This window comes from Protopterus annectens, chromosome 3.part1 (genome assembly GCF_019279795.1).
Source record: "Protopterus annectens isolate FY-2018-M chromosome 3.part1, PAN1.0, whole genome shotgun sequence".
In the NCBI taxonomy this organism is placed as follows: Eukaryota; Metazoa; Chordata; order Ceratodontiformes; family Protopteridae; genus Protopterus; species Protopterus annectens.
In genome coordinates, this window is record NC_056732.1 from 852,482,317 (window position 1) to 852,500,529 (window position 18,213).

Genomic DNA, 18,213 nt, shown 5'->3' on the forward strand with positions numbered 1-18,213 from the left:
AGGTGACAACATATTAGACCTGGTCATCACCAACATGGGCAACCGGTGTCCCACACTGGAGGTCAACCCCTCGCTGGTTAGATCTGACAATAAACAAATCACTTTGGATATCCACATCCACCCCTCACCCCCAGACAAGGAAACCACTGTGGAAAACTTTTCAAAAGCAAACTTCATGTTACTTAAGACCGAGGTGGAAAGTTTCAAAGCCCCTATGCTAAAGGATAACGCTGTCCAAGCTGCAAAATCCTTTACTAATGCATTCTATGGACACTTTCAAGAATGCATGGATCATGCTATCCCAAGCAAAACCAAGACTCACTCCTCCAAGAAAAGGAAACCAGTCTGGTGGAGCCCTGCCATAAACAAGCTATACAAAAGAAGGAGGAAACTAGTACAGAAAAGAGTAAAATCCCAAGAAGGGAAGACATCCCTGATCAGTATCAGCAAGAAACTACAATCCCTCATAAAATCATCCAAAGCGAGCTTCGAAAGAAAAATTGCCAAGGACTCCAAAGATAACCACAAGGCATTCTTTAGCTATGTCAAGAATCTAAGTGGCAATGCTCAGATCTGCTCGGAGTTAGTGCAGAATTGCACAAAATACACTGAACTGACCGATATCGCCAGCATCCTGGCAGACAGGTTCAGTGCAAACTTCACTCCCAAAAGGGCCCATAACCATACCAGAAGAATGTAGAGTCCCTGAAATCACAGACACTCAGGTTAAAACAGCCCTCTCCAAAGCCAAAAACACAGCATCAATGGGACTGGACGGTGTCCCAGGCTGCGTCCTACACGAGCTCAAGGACGAACTAACTCCTCACCTAAACACACTGTTCAAACTCAGCCTCTCCACAGGCTACATATCCATAGAGTGGCACACAGCAACTTTTATTCCACTCCACGATGGTGGAGCCACAACAGACCCCAGGAACTATTGCCCTATAAGCCTGACTAGCTTAGTCTGCAAGGCTATGGAGTGCATCATCATGGAACTCATTAACGTAGACATTGGAACCTCCAAACACTTGACCGTACCCAGTTCAGCTTTGTTAAGGGTAGATCATGCCTCCTGAACCTGGTGGACTTCTATGAGACAGTTACCAAGGCTATAGATGAGGGAAAGGTGGTATACACAGCCTACTTAAACCTCGCAAAGGCCTTCAACACCATTCCCCATTCTGGTATTATAGACAAGTTCACTAGCCTGAACATAAACCCCTGCGTCACAAGATGGGTTGCCAACTGGCTCACGGACAGAACTCACATGGTGGGAGTTGCGAGAGCTAGGTCCGACTTTAAACCGGTTACAAGTGGCGTTCCCCAGGGCTCAGTCCTAGGACCACTCTTGTTCAGCATATACTTCTCAGAGGTACAGGCAAGCACAGGAGGACTATGGCTGACCAAGTTCCCAGACAACTGCAAACTAGGGGCTATAACTGACTCCCCGGCTAACACAGACATCCTCCAAAAGGGTCTCACTGAGACAGATACCTGGTGTCAAAATCATGGCCTCAAACTAAATGCCAAAAAGTGCACAGTCATCCCCTTTGGAAAAAACAAATTACCCACAAACTACCACATAGGTGGTAGTCTCCTAAATATGGAAGACGTAATAAGGGATCTGGGGACCCAAGTGGGTAGTAATCTCTCCTTTGATAATCACATTGCCAAAGTGGTTAGAAAATCCTTCTATGTGGCCCACCTAATCACAAAAGGGTTCGCATCCAGATCAAAAGAAGCCATTGTGCCCCTCTACTCATCACTCATCAGACCCATCATAGAGTACAATGCCCCATTTGGGATGTACCTTACAAGACACCTGCAACAGCTGGAAAGACCACAGAAGTACCTCACCAAGAGGATCACTGGCCTCAAACAGATGCCCTACACAGCTCGACTGAAGAAACTCCAGCTGTACACGGTTGCATACCGCTTACTCAGAGGTGATCTCTGCCTGACATACAAGGCCATGCCCTATCCAGAATTCATGGACATGCTCCACCTAAAGAAAGCCATATCCCCTCAAGCCACATGCTCTAGGGATCTAAACCTCACCACAACAATAAATAGGATGTGCTGGAGGGATAGATTCCTGTCCCAGAGATTTCCCATGCTTTGGAACAAGATTCCAATCTACATTAGGCAGAGCTCCTTGCTAACACTCTTCAAGAAAAACCTTGATGAGTGGATGGGAAACAGAAAGTTTACACTGGGGATCACTTCAGTGGCTCTTCTGGACAGAGGCACAGGGAACTAAACTAAGGGGGCGGCAAAAGCCAATACATTCTGGCTAGGCTTATAAATGCCTTCGGGCAGATAGCCTAGTACCTACCTATGAACCTATGAACCTATGAACTGACGAAAATGTGTGTTACAGTCCACTTTCTACACTATAAAAAGTATAAAACTCTAATGTCTGGCATTATTCACTGACTGCAGCGGTCTTTGGGATAAAAAGGGCAGGGCAGGGCACATATAAGAAGCAACATCAGGAATATTCTATAAAATCAGAGACATTGACAGTGGTGGGGTTGTGTCTGTGTGAGAGTAGGGACTGCCATACATGTCTACTGCTGTGCTAAAGCTTCAGGTGAGGACAAAGGTGGGAAGAACACTAGATGGCAGTAGGGAGAAATTTTAAACTATTACTTGGTCTCACTTAAAAAATAGGAGTAACGGGTCTAGTATCTCAATGCACTTTACCAACAATAATAATAATGAAACTCTAATGTCTGGCATTACTGACTGACTATAAGGATCTGTGATGTATGAGGGCAAGGACAAAAGTAAGAAGATATATCAGCATGTTCTGTCAACTAAGGGGCAGGTAAGAGGTATGTCAGTGTGTGTGTTTGAAAATGTGCATGTGTGTGGGGAGTGAAAGGAGGTGCCTGTTTCAGCATGATGAATGGTCCACCTGAGCTGCCTACAGCAGGCAAGTACTGACCTGCACTTACTGTAACTACAGGCAGTTCAGAGACATTTAAATTAGCCAATAATGAGGTCTTTCTTCACTTCGCTAACATGTCTCTAAATTGCATTTTGCCCAGTAATGGAAACAGTCCATTTTGGCTGCAGCCCTTACCCCCCACTGTGAGGTACATTCTGAATCCTAGAGATGGTGTCATTAACCATCCACTCTGCCATAAATCTAGCATGCCCTCCAACAAATTCAATCTATTTATCCACTCCTTGATATAAATCTGGCAGACTACTAATTCACATATTGGAACTATTTTTGCAGGGAAAGCCCCGGCTACAGCAATTATCCATTCTACTTGGTTTTGTAGTACACAAGTATAAACTCCTGGTGGTGACCCAGCTGACCCAACTGTAATTAGTAACCTAAGTACCTCGCTAGGGATGGTGGGAATGTGTGGCTGCCACTGGCTCACCCATCTTAGGAAGGGATCCTAGATGACAGCTCAGCCACTGCAGCCCACTGCAAACCTGACACCTAGTACAGACTCAGTGCGCCATGAAGCGCAGTACAGGATGAGAATGACTGCCCACTAAGCAGTGCACATGCTGTAGCTGGAGAATAGATACCTGACTGAGCATGTACAAGGGGCAGGCAAGGTACATTGGGGGCCCCATTTGTCTAAGGCTGCTGTGGGGATAACAGGAATGGCACAGTAATGTGATGGCTGTCTGGATATTTGCCACCCACCTGGAAGAATGAGATTAAGGGAAGAAACTTGGTTGTCAGGCACAGATGGACAAGGCTTCAGGAAAAATTTCTCTTCTCTTAGCAAGTAAGTCTAAATTTTAAGACTGTTTATTGAAATATACATACTGTACCAAAACAAATTTATTATATGAACTCAATTGCAAGAAGAAAATGCCCAGTTGGTTAACTTGCTTGGTGACACAAAAACAAATGCAAAAATCCAAAAGTTCCAAGCACGAACCCTGCATGAAGGACCCCAATGCAGGTAAAAGCAGTAAAAAACACTCTTTATTGGAGACAAATAGACAAACAGGTAAGCACTTCCGCAATCTCTCTCTTGATTGCTTCTTCAGACCATATAAAATTCTCAAATGACACACTGAATCAAGAACAACCAACCAATCATCTTAAACATAGTCACTGAATTACTTAATTAAAGAAACAGCATAATTAAAATTCTCTTTATCAATGCATATACCTATGTTCCACAAAAAATAATAAATAATAAAAATAAATAAAAATATATATGTATGTATATAAAAAAAAAAAAAAACATTTCCTAAGTTTCCTATCTTTAAGAACTGGTTTAAGTGAAGCATGGTCATTAAGACCTGGTAATATATGAGCTGCTAAAAGTAGGATCCACCTCAGTTCCTTCTGTTCTGTTTTGTTAACTATGCCTCCTTTCCTCATCCCTACCTCAAAGGTATCAATCAGTAAAAAGTTAAAATTATGGTTGTCACCATAACAAAACATGTGTTTAGCTATGGCACTATGATCAGATCGTTTCCTAAAACAGCAATAATGATCACGTATACATTCTCTGAGACGTCTGTTGGTTTTACCAACATAAAATGCCTGACAGCTCACACATTGAGCTAAATAAATAATGTTCCGACTCTCACAATTCGCTGTCACATGGAATGTATATAACTTCTGTGTCACAGGATGGATAAAATTATTGTTACTATCTATATATTTACAGAAAGCACAGTTGTTACAACTACTAGTCCCTTGTTGTATAAGTTTCTTAGGGCTCCACTTATCAGAAAAACATAGAATTTGCTTAAGTGATTTCTTATTCTTATAAACAAATCTTGGTCTATTCCCTATGATTCCTTTAATATGATCATCAGTTTCTAAAATGTGCCAGTTCTTACCAATTATGTTTTTGATCATGTTACTATCAGCTGTATGTGTCAGGCTGAACCTCAAGCTGGTGTCCCTATCCCTTCCATTATAAGTTGTACTCCTATGAATGTTAGGGGAGGAAAAATGAGGTTTTCCTTTATTCGAACGCATGCTCATGGCCTTATGACAGGCTTCATCTATTTCATAAGGTTTATAACCTCTAACAATGAAGAGTTTATGACATTTTTGAACAACAGTAGTGATTTCTTGCACTTCACAGCAACCTATTCAACACAAGTAGATTTCCTTGACATTAGAGTAATTATGGATAATGAAGCTAAGAAAATCTATACCAAACTATATAGAAATGAATGCTATTGGAATAATTATGCTTATTGCAACAGTATGCATCCCAAACATTTTTAGAAATGTTGTTAACAATCAGGCTCTACGAAACTCTAGACTACATGCTAGAGAGTCAGATTTTATTATGAGCTTGGACACTCTTAAAGAAGAGTTCATTGTTAGAGGTTATAAACCTTATGAAATAGATGAAGCCTGTCATAAGGCCATGAGCATTCGTTCGAATAAAGGAAAACCTCATTTTTCCTCCCCTAACATTCATAAGAGTACAACTTATAATGGAAGGGATAGGGACACCAGCTTGAGGTTCAGCCTGACACATACAGCTAATAGTAACATGATCAAAAACATAGTTGGTAAGAACTGGCACATTTTAGAAACTGATGATCGTATTAAAGGAATCATAGGGAATAGACCAAGATTTGTTTTTAAGAATAAGAAGTCACTTAAGCAAATTCTGTTTTTCTGATAAGTGGAGCCCTAAGAAACTTATACAACAAGGGACTAGTAGTTGCAACAACTGTGCTTTCTGTAAATATATAGATAGTAACAATAATTTTATCCATCCTGCATCCTGTGACACAGAAGTTATATACATTCCATGTGACAGCGAATTGTGAGAGTCGGAACATTATTTATTTAGCTCAATGTGTGAGCTGTCAGGCATTTTATGTTGGTAAAACCAACAGACGTCTCAGAGAATGTATACGTGATTATTATTGCTGTTTTAGGAAACTATCTGATCATAGTGCCATAGCTAAACACATGCTTTGTTATGGTGACAACCATAATTTTAACTTTTTAGTGATTGATACCTTTGAGGCAGGGATGAGGAAAGGAGGCATAGTTAACAAAACAGAACAGAAGGAACTGAGGTGGATCCTGTTTTTAGTAGCTCATAAATTACCAGGTCTTAATGACTATGTTTCACTTAAACCAGTTCTTAAAGATAGGAAACTTAGGAAATTATTTGTTTTTTATATACATACATATATATTTTAATTTATTTTTATTATTATTTTTGTGGAACATAGGTATATGCATTGATAAAGAGAATTTTAATTATGCTGTTTCTTTAATTAAGTAATTCAGTGACTATGTTTAAGATGATTGGTTGGTTGTTCTTGATTCAGTATATTTAAATAGGTGTGTCATTTGAGAATTTTATATGGTCTGAAGAAGCAATCAAGAGAGATTGCTAAAGCGCTTACCTGTTTGTCTATTTGAGTCCAATAAAGAGTGTTTTTTACTGCTTTTACCTGCATTGGAGTCCTTCGTGCATGGTTCGGTGCTTGGAACTTTTGAATTATTATATGAACTCAGTCAACTCTGACACAAAGTTTTCCAGTAACATAATGAAAGTGTTTTTAATTTGTACATTCTGGTTTCTCATTCAGTACATTTCTTTCCACCACCACAACATGCAAATTATAGCCATTTGACAGTTTCATACATGTCTGTCATTACTTAACACAACGTAAACATGTTATGCCTTTAAACTTGCATTTTTTCATTACAACATGCTTTCTTTCCCTCCTTAGAATCTCGTGCTGCACTTGAAAAAATATGCAGAGAGAAAGGAGTTGAATGCACCTCACCAAGGACGGCAGCAAGACTTCTTGATAAGGTTCTTTATTTTTATTTGTTCAAGTTTCGTGCCATAGTTCAGTTTTTCAGGTCTTTTAAGAAGCTGTATTCATGTGCTTGTGCTATTTTATTTATTTACTGATTGTTTGTTAAGTGGGTTAGTCAAACAGGCAAAGCTCATTTACAAAGGGAACCCAAAGGGAAAATAGTATAAAGAAACTGTATCAAATAAGAATGCAACAGTATAAAGAAAAATAGAATAAAACAGCAGAACAAACATAAGCAGACAGCACATTACTACAATGTTTACACGTGTAAGTACTTTTCTGTCCTAGAAGATATTTGACTAATTCATATGCTGGTGGAGTAAGAAGAGGAGTCATGTTCTCCTGCAATGTATATTAGTACATTAAGAGACTAGTAGTTAGTGCATAAAGCATCTATCAGCAAATTCTAGAAAACTAGTCCAAGGACAGTACTTGTAGACTGAAAAATACTATTAAGCAATGCAATGGCTTGATACTTTCGAATTACTTCAAACTATCTTAATATCTGAATAAAAGAGGGACTTTCTTCTGACTACAGGTAAGTTAACTAGGGATGCTGTCTTCAAATTTCTTTTTGGAGTACACAGTATCTTTTGATGACAGGGTCTATATTCCCTATTAGATATTTACAAAGTAATTAGTCTATTTACAAACATACATACATACATACATACAACTATTTCAAGCACATGCATTAATGCTCTTCTAGCTTGCCAATACACCAAAACAGTTGTTCCCATAATAAGTGTCCAGGTTGTTCTTAAAAATATCTAAACTAGTGCTTGTTTTAATATAATTTTGTAGTCTGTTCCATGCATCAGCTGCTCTCTCAGAGAACCAGTTAATACACTTCTTATTCCTACAGAATCGTCTACATAGATTCTCTGATGATTTTCTACCACTTTTTGATAACCCCAAACATTCCTAGAAGTAGTTGTCACTAAATGCCCTATATACCTAAATATAATAAGGTCTCCTCTTAAATATCTATATGAGATACTGTACAAGTTGAGATATTTTAGTCATTCGTGGTAACTTAAATGTTCACAACCATAGATGCCCTTAGTATATTTCTGCTGTACTCTTTCCATTTTATTCATGCTTGTTTTCTTATAAGGTTTCCATTTTGTTATTCCATACTCAAGTCTGGGTCTAATGTAACTAAAAAACAATGAGTTTGTTCTGATTTCTTAGGCTTTATAAATATTTTATACAACCTATAGTTCTATAATTATGATTAACCAATTGGTTGATATGATTAGAAAAAAATCAAAGCTGGATCTACCCATATACCCAGGTCCTTCAACGAGTCTACAGTGTCAATCACTGTGTGCTCTATTAAATATTCACCTGTCAGTTTATGTCTCCTGAATCTTATATGCTTAGTTTTTTATGTATTTATCAGCATATCATTCTCCTCTGCCCAAATGGTCAATTTAGTCAAGTTCTTTTACAGGCATGCCCTATCTGTAACACATGTAATCAGTTTACCCAATTTCAAGTAATCTGCATACAGACTATAGAACACCTAAGATGAAAAAGATAGACCTGAATAATATAGTCTAAACAAGCATGGGCCTAGGACAGAGCCTTGTGGGACACGCTGACTATAACCCAGAATTTCAACTGTCCAACTGCTGTATGATACTTGCTATGTCCTATTTGTAAGCCATGCAGTTATCCATTCTTATTAACAGTGCATCGATACCTATTTGTTCTAATGTATTCATCAGTGTTTTGTGTATGACCATATCAAATGCTGAAGTTAAATCTATACAAATTGCATCACAGCACGAATTTTCATTCATAACTATTATTATATAGTTGTAGAACATCATTTTATATGTATACTAGATCTAGTCTCAATATATACATGCTGATATATGGTTTCAAGTCCCAAGCTTTCCAATTCTGACAATAACTTATCCATAGGTTCATAGGTTAGTAGTTGATAGGTCAGTACTAGGCTATCAGCCCTAGGGCTATACAAGCCTAGCCATAACAATTCCCTGGCTATTTCTTCCCACACTATTTACTTCCCTGGACCCCTGTCTAGCAGGACGACTGACATGATCCCCAGGGTGAATTTCCCTTCTCCCATCCAATCATCAAGGTTCCTTTTGAAGAGGGCCAAAGAGGTGCTCTGCTTGACATGTATGGGCAATCTATTCCAGAGTCTGGGGAGTCTCTGGGTCAGGAACCTATCCCTCCAGCATGTTTTATTTATTGTGATGACAAGGTTTAGATCCCTGGAGCGTGTGGCTCTGAGTGATTGAGATTTCTTTAAGTGTAGCATGTCCAACAACTCTGGGTTTGACTTGGCCTTGTATGTTAAGCAGAGATCGCCTCAGAGTAGACAATATGCGACAGAGTATATCTGGAGTTTTTTAAGGTGGTCAGCATAGGGCATCTGCTTTAGACCTGTGATTCTTTTAGTTAGGTATTTCTGCGGCCTTTCCAGTTGTTGCAGATGTCTTGAGAGGTACATACCAAATGGAGCATTGTATTCTATAATGGGTCTAATGAGGGATGAGTACAGTGGGACAATGACCTCTTTTTTTCTGGATGAAAAGCCCTTAGTGATGAGGTATGCCACATAGAAGGATTTCCAAAACTGTTGTGGCGATGTGGTTATTGAAAGTGAGACCACTGTCCACCTGTGTCCCTAAGTCTCTTATCACACTTTCAACGTTTAGTGTACTGCCACCTATGTGGTAATTCACAGGTACATGTTTTTTTCCCAAAGGGGATAACTATACATTTCTTAGCATTGAGCTTGAGCCCATAGCTCTGGCACCAAGCATCTGTTTCTGTAAGGCCCTTTTGTAGAGTATCCACATCATCTGGGGATTCAATAATGGCTCCTAATTTGCAGTCATCTGCGAACTTTGTTAGCCAGAGTCCCTTAGTGTTGGCCTGTACTTCAGAGAAGTACATGCCAAACAAGAGAGGTCCCAGGACTGAACCCTGAGGTACTCCACTTGTCACTTGTTTAGAGCTGGATTTGGAGTCAGCTACTTTTACAGTGTGGGCTCTGTCAGTAAGCCAGTTGGCAACCCATCGAGTGACGTAGGGATTAATGCCCAGCTTAGTAAATTTATCTATGATTCCAGAGTGGGGGATGGTGTCAAAGGCCTTGGCGAGGTCCAGATAGGCTGTGTGGACTGCCTTACCCTCGTCCACGGCTCTGGAGACTGAGTAGAAGAAGTCAATCAGGTTCAGGAAACAAGAGCGGCCCTTCACAAACCCAAACTGGGTGGAGTCTAGTATTTTAAGGTTGCCAATATCTTTGTTTATAAGTTCCATGATAATACATTCCATGGCCTTGCAGATCAGGCCCGTCAGACTGGTGGGGCGGTAGTTCCCGGGATCCAACTTGGATCCCCCCTTCTGGAGTGGGATAACTGTAGCTGTGAGCCACTCAGTGGGCATGAAGCCTGAGGTGAGGGTATGATTAAACATGACACTTAGGTGAGGTGCCAGTTCATTTTGTAGTTCATGTAGTACACAGCCCGGAATGTCATCTGGTCCCATGCATGCTGTATTCTTAGCTTTGGAGAGTGCATTTTTTATCTGTGTGGACGTTATTACCGGAATTTGGCAATCTTCCGGTATTGAGATGGGCCATTTAGGGGGTGAGAGGAGGGTGAAGTTGGCAGTGAATCGATCTGCCAGGATATTGGCAATATCCTTGGGATCAATATATTTAATGCCATTCTGTTGTAGCTCAGAGCAGATCTGAGCATTGCCATTTAGATTCTTGACATAGTTATAAAATGCCTTGTGGTTGTCTTTGGAATTTTTGGCAATTTTATTTTTGTAACTAGCTTTGGAGGATTTTATGAGGGATCTCAGCTTCTTACTGAGGCTCGTAAGAGAGTTTTTGCATCCTGGGATTTTCCTCTTTTCTGCAACAGTTTCTTCCTTTTGTTGTAAAGTTTGTTTATGGCAGGGGACCACCAGATTGGCTTCCCTTTTTTGGAGGAGAGCATCTTGGTTCTATTTGGGATGGCACTATTCATGCATGAGTTGATGTGCTCGTACAGTGCCTTAGTGTAGGACTAAGCAGTTGAACTTTCAGTTCCCATCTGCATGGGTGCATGAAGTTGTCACTTCTGACTTGAGTAGCATGAAGTTGGCTTTGGAGAAGTTTTTTATGGAGGTTTCCTTACTGGGGGGTGGGGGTGGGATGTGGATGTTAAGGGTGATTAGCTTATGGTCTGACCTGACCAAGAGGGGGTGACTATAGGTGTGGGGTATCAATTTCCCATGTTGGTAATGACCAGGTCCAGGCTATTGGAGCCCCTGGTGGGACTATGGATTAGTTGATCCAGTGCATTGGAATTTATGAATTCCAAGAACCATTGGGCAAAGGTGTTGGTATGCAAGTAGTTTTCCCAGTTAATGGCAGGGTAGTTGAAATCATCCAGTATTAGGGTGTTTGGTTGTATATTAATATTTTCCAGTATGTTTAGAAAAGTGTAGTGAGAATCTTGGGGCATGGTGGGGGATCTGTAGCAAGCTACAATTTGGATTGTAGCCTTACCTAGTGTTAGTTGCACCTGGAGAATTTCAGACGCATTGTATTGGGCAACTAACCTGGTGGTGTGAATATCCTTGGTGAATATGGACACTCCTCCTCCTTTAGTGTTTCGATCCTGGTTTGGTGGCCAAAAAGTGTGGTAAAAGTTGTAGCCTGGTACTGCAGGGGTGCTCTCTGGAGCACTGAACCAGGTCTCAGTTACTGCACAGATATCGATGTTCTCCATTTTTAGGAGTGCCTCAAGAGAGTGCATTTTGAGGTTTAGACTTCTAGCATTGAGTAGCATTACCTTTAGATTTTGCATTCTTGTACCTGTTACGGTGGTGGTTTTGTCCTTTGAAGTTTGCCTAAAAAAGGCACTATAGGGGTGGCAACAGCCTTAGCCAGTAAACTGAATCCCAGGGGTGGCAGGTGCAGACCATCTCTGGCAAAGCATCGTGGTCTGTCGATCATGTTGTCCCAGGTAGACAGATATTGGATCCCGTTTGAATGACACCAGAAGCTTAGCCAATTGTTGAATTCAATCATTGTGTCCTTATATTGTGGTATCATTCCGGGAGAAGGCAGGATACTACTCAGGGCTAGAGTCATACCTGCCTGGGCCACATGATCCAAGAGCTCTTCCATGTCTCTTTTCATGTGGTCTAGGGAGGTACATCTCAAGTCATTTACTCCAACATGGACATTGACAGAGTCATATTTATACTTGTTGTGGAGTGACTTGAGTGCATGAGTTATGTGGTGGATCTTCGCACCCGACAGGCAGCTTACTGTAATTTTCTCCTTGTTCAGCCTGGTGAGTGGGACATCAGTGTGCCTGACTATAGAGTCACCTATGACTAAAGTGTTAGGTACACTGTCTTACCTTAGGGGCTCTTGCTGGGTGGCACACTGGTGTTGTGAGCTATGTGACACTTTGGTTGTAATGGGTGTTTGTTTGCATTTCAACTTCGAAGGTCCTTGTTGCTTGGGCAGGTTGCAGTTAAGGGCCTCCACATATTTGGATTTAGTGTTGCTATGTGTGGGTGTTGGTGGTGTGAGCTTAGAAGGGCTATGTGTTGCTTGAAGTGTAGTGCGGGTGTTAACCTTCTCCTCTTGACTGTCTAGCACAACCTTGGGTGAAGAGATCTTTGCTTCCAGTTTGGCTATGTAAGTGCATCTCTCACAGGTTGTAGTGTCAGGTGGTAGGAGGAGAGGGTTGTCTGTGTACATGAGGCAATTGCTGCATTGCCCCAGTATGTCCAGATTCACCAGGTGGACAGGAGAAATCAATGGGAGCTGACCCTTGGACATGCCTGGTTTGGTGCTGTTTTTGAAAAGTACAGGAGCTGTTTTCCCTTACCTTAGCAAGGTACTTTGCAATTATAGGCTGTATAGTGCCTATGATTAATTTGTCCTTATTAATAAGGAGAGTTGAGTGCTTGTATTTAAGGCTTCCTAATGCTTTTCACCAGGTATTAGAGCAAGTGCTAGTCACAGAGATGCTTAAAGGTACGATGAAAAAAAGGTTTATCCTAAACACTGCAGTGTGTACTAGAGAATTTAGATGTGAAAGTAGGTAACTTAAGTTTTACCTGTCTAAAAAGTTAAGTTTTAGTGGAGAGTCACTATTTTTAAAACAGCAAGATAGACTGAAAGGGGGTGATCACTTTTGTATTCCGGTACTATGGAATACAGTAGAATGGCCAATAAATTTAAATAGTTGAAGGGGAGTGATTTCACAAAATGATAATTTTGTGCTTACTCACACAAGCCAGTTGAAGGGGAGTGATTTCACAAAATGATAATTTTGTGCTTACTCACACAAGCCAGTGAAAGCAGAGAGGAAATGAGATACATGGTCAAATTAACATAAGAGGCAGGCAACTAGAAAGACAGGGGGTGGGGAAAAATTCTGCCTGACTCACAAGAGACAGAGCTGTGGTGTCTTTTGAAGTTTTAATATGCAGTTAAAAGTAAAATACAAGCAAAACACAAGGTAAAGAAAAATCACAGCACTCAAAATATAAAAAGGCAATAAACTAATACAAAATACAACAAATAAAAAACAAACCAACCTTTCCCTCACAGCAGTGTAGCAGAGTCTGGGTGAGCCTTTCCAATAAAGCTCTGAAATGTTTTATTTTTACCCCTTAAATAGAAGGTTTAGTCCTAGCTTCACCCCCTCAGTTCACAAATGATTAACCTTAAGTGACCTCTTCTATCTTATGTATGAGTCCTTAATTGATCAGTTCTAATTTCTGCCTGACTTACAAGAGACAGAGCTGTGGTGTCTTTTGAAGTTTTAATATGCAGTTAAAAGTAAAACACAATCAAATCACAAGGTAAAGAAAACAAATCACAGCACTCAAAATATAAAAAGGTAATAAACTAATACAAAATACAACAAATAAAAAGCAAACCAACCTTTCCCTCACAGCAAAGTGTAGCAGAGTCTAGGTGAGCCTTTCCAATAAAACCAATAAAAATATCCAGTATTACCTTCTCCCTTATTTTCCACAACATGAAAACAGACTTAAGGGTCTGCGTGACTCTGGGTTTGCCCTATTCCCATTTCCCTTAAAAACAGATTTAATAAGTACATATCTCCGATCTTAAGGAATCTCCCGATATTTATATCACCTAGTAAATAATAGACATAATGGTACTGTAAGTTCTTGCTGAAGTGTTCTCAGGTCATTTTTACTTATTCCGTCTCCTCCCTGTGCTTTGTTTGGATCCAGTTTGCATAATTATTTTTCAATATAATCTAATTTGATTTCAGTATCTGAGGTTACATGGATGTCACTAGGACAATTTTATTCCCATTGTGGAGACAAGCTGTTTTGCATAAGATTTTTATAAATATAACCAAACAAAAAAGCACTGCAGAGGAAGCAGTCTCTACTCCAGATAATCCAAAAAAAAACTTTAACATAAAAAAAAAATTTAAATATATTGATTATCTGTTCTGTTGTGTCTAAGATTACATATTAGAATCTATACACAATGTATCAATTTGCATGTCTTTATCCTTCCCACATTTTATGAATCTATAAAATCGTTTTCTATTATGCTCAATATCTTTATATAACATATAAGTTTCTTCAAAATTTTCTTGATCTTGTCTCACACTATGCTTAATTTGTTTGCCCAGCTTGTTTATTTCAGTTTTTAAAGCTATAGTTCAACCTCTTTTCCATTTCTTATAAATTTGTCTCTCCTGACATTGTGATCCTGATGTTTAAACATTTTTTTGATTTTTTGCATTCAAACAGTTTCTCTTTCAAAACTTCCACATTCCTTCTGTAGTTTTGTCATTGCTCCAGTTAGTTTCACATGGCAGTTGTTTTAGTTCCATATAATCTGTTATCATTCTTCTGTACATTAGTTTAGATTTCAGTTTGGCAGAATTATCTAGCAACAAATTAACTTTTATAACCCCATGATCATTGCACATTAACAGTGGTAAAACTTGACATGAAGTAAAAATAATTTATTTAGGAACACAAACAATGTCTAGTGTATTCTACTCCCTGGTAGTATTTTTTTTCAGTCTGAAGTAATTGCTGTCCCTGAACTTATGTTGTGAATAATTTAAGCCAGTTAAGTGGTTTCGATCTAATATTTTGAGTGTGAAAACCTGCTGTTCATGCAGCATTCTGTTTTGAGGGTTATCCCCTTTATCATGTTTAGGTCAGTATAGCAGTGTGTTGATAAGGGAAATATAATCATATAGGTTCATAAGCAGTTGCTAAGCAGGTGGTCATTTGTTGTTCACATATCATTATATTTTTTGTTTGTTCTTTTTGGCTCCCTGCAACTAACCATTGTCTTCCACCAACTTTTCCTCTTGTTCACTGGGTCTTCAGGACTTGCCTTAGCCTCCCTCAGGTGGTATCCAACCCATATCCAGGGCCGATGAAGAGACTGAAGACACTGGTGTAACATCATTTTACTTCCAGAGAGTGTTTTTGTGTTATCCCTATCCTTTACCCATCCTCTCTGTTAGCACCTGTTGAACATCAGAGGGCAGACATACAATGGGGACATGTTAGTATCTCTATGAGGCAGCACAGCCAATGTCTCCTGCCTATTGTGTCATTGGACCACACACACAAGTGCATGTCACCAGCCTCAGCCAGGGATCAACTATAAAGTGCACACAAATGCACACCCTAGCCCAGGATGGGCATGCCTATCCTTATCTGTCATTGCCTCCAGCTCCCAAGCTGCTAGTTGAACTATGGCCACCATAGCAGTAGATAGGGTTTTATCCCTATACACTTTCGTGCTGACCATAGCATTCCATTTTCTGAATGTTATACAATTTATCATATTTAGGACATACGTGGTTGTTAATGAGGGAAGGATGACCTTATAGGTTCAAAGGTAATGGCTAAGCATGTGATCCAGGAGACCACCGAGGAGCCATGCCCAGTTCCCAATCTAGTCAGAGCATTGTTTAATTAAGTGACTTGCTCAAAGTCACATAGTAGGGAAATGGAGATTGAGGGACTCAAACGCTGCACTGTAGGAAGCAGTGCATTAACAACAAATAGCCTTAACCCTCTGTGCTAACTGCCATATTAAATCCAAGCTCTTGGTATAGGAAAAGAACCCAAAGGCAGACTTCTGCTCTTCCATCAGCTGTGACGTGTTTGGTACCTACTTAACTACTGGCACATATCTCCACACATTTAATAATGCTTATATAGCTATTGCTATTCATTACGATTTCTCATAGCTGTGGTACCATATATGAAATATATGAGTTCCAGTATTGTGTGTGTATATATGTATGTGTGTGTGCAACCACAAGCACATCCGTGTGTGTGTGTGTGTGTGTGTGTGTGTGTGTGTGTGTGTGTGTGTGTGTGTGTGTGTGTGTGTGTGTGTGTGTGTGTGTTTGCATGTGCATCCATGTTTCTCCAGTTCGGTGTCATCTAGGGTGTCTTCTTAGCACACTCTGCATGCCCTCCCTATGTGCGTGAAGGTTTTTTGTTGGGTACTCAAGATGCCTCCTTCATACATAAGATATGCTGTAGGTGAACTGGTATTCCTCCAAACTGCCTGTAGGTAAGAGTGGCATTTAAGAGTTAGTGAGTGTATGCATCCTTCACACTTATTTCCTCTGCCTTATTCCCAGTGAATGCCAAGGCAGGCTGCAGTTCCCCCATGACTTTGAACTTGATTAAGTTTCTAATCTCCTATTGCATTCTCTAAAACAAATTAAACTCCATGCTGACATACATCCCAACCCAGGTCCCCAAAACAGACTCTCACCCTACCCTCTGTTATCCCCACCTGTGTCCCCATCAAATCCTCATCAATCTACTAACCACTCCCACCCCTACCCATCTTTCCCCAACACCTCTAATACTGACCTGCTCTTTAACAACTTCAATCTCCGTAACATAGTAAAAAAGTCACTGAATTTCATGCTGCCCTAGCCACCTACTCACCAGACATAGCTGTGATTACAGAAACCTGGTTAAAGCCCCACATCAGAGACTTAGAAGTTACCCCAACTGGATATTACATCATTAGACTAGATAGATTAAAAAAAAGAGGTGGTTGAGTCGCCATTATGTTCAAAAACACCCAAAGTTTGTACAACTAGAATGCACTCCTCCTGATCTGCCCAACTCTGAAATCCTAACAACTCGCCTAGAAATTAACCCCAATAAATCAATAGTTATCATAGCCACCTACCTCCCTTCTGTCAATAACCAGACAGACTAACCGGTTAACAAATATAAAAATAAATAAATAACCTCCAATCCAAGTCTACTCCCTTGGGCATCTAACGAGTTCAACCAAGAAACTATCATTCTTGATGACTTCAACTTGGCACTCCTGCTCTTCCAACAGCCCCTATAACTTCCTAAACCTATTCAACTTCACCCAAACCATAACCTGTCCAACCTGCATAGACAAGCGTACCAAAAGGCAGTCAACACTCAACTGGATACTAACTAATAAACCCAGCCTTGGTTACCTAGCAGGCTATCTACCAGATTCCCTTAGTGAGCATACTCCAACCTTCCTATACAGAAAATGTGTCCATACTCAAGGCAACATTACCTACAAATAGATCCGTAGGAAAAAAAAAAACTTCTCCCCTCCTCATTTAATCAGTTTCTCCAGCAATGCAGCTGGGCACCACTTAAAAACCTCCAACTAGACCTAGCTGTTCGGTACTTCAACGATACCTTGCATAGTATTCTTAATCATCTCGCTCCCACCAGAAACATCTGCCCAAAAGCCAGACTCTTTCCTTGGTTAGCCACATACACAAAACTGCTACTAAAACGCAGAGACAAAGCCTGGGCAGCCTACCATGCTGCCAGAGATAATATAAACCTGTCTACATATCAACAGCTAACAAATCAAGCTAAAAAACAAATCAGGAAAGATAAACAGCCTTACTTCCTAATCTGTCAACAGATACACCAAAACAACCCCCAAAAATTCTGGCAAAGCATTAATTTCTCCTTAGCCCTTGGTCACTCCTCAATCCCCGCCCCAGTCACCTCTAATAATACTGACCCTATTGCTACTCGGTTCAACTCTCATTTTGTACATACTATAACTGCTCTGCTAAATGACCAACCTAAGAAACCTCTTACACTCCCCACTCCTTCTCCTGACAATCCCTACCCCTTCACTTAGACTCCCAGCCAAACCAGTTACATCAAAACACTACTATCCAAACTAAAGCCCTGCTGTCTCACACCTCACCTACTTCCAAATGAATTTCTAAACAATTACCACTCCTTCCATTGCCTAACCTATATCAATCCTGATTAATAGATCTATCTCAGAAAAATACGTCCCAACTCTATGGAAAATATCCCACATCATTCCCTTTGACAAAGGTGGTC

The 18,213-nt window shown here is 40.1% G+C and overlaps 1 protein-coding gene across 1 annotated transcript in view; it reads left to right on the forward strand.

Moving 5' to 3' along the window:
- The window catches only part of LOC122798301 (lysine--tRNA ligase-like), a 394,521-nt gene that overhangs the window by 225,969 nt on the left and 150,339 nt on the right, over positions 1-18,213 (forward strand). Inside the window, exon 10 of the mRNA XM_044067128.1 lies at positions 6,712-6,797. Within this exon, the coding sequence (XP_043923063.1) occupies positions 6,712-6,797 (86 nt within the window). The remainder of the gene's footprint in view (positions 1-6,711; positions 6,798-18,213) is intronic.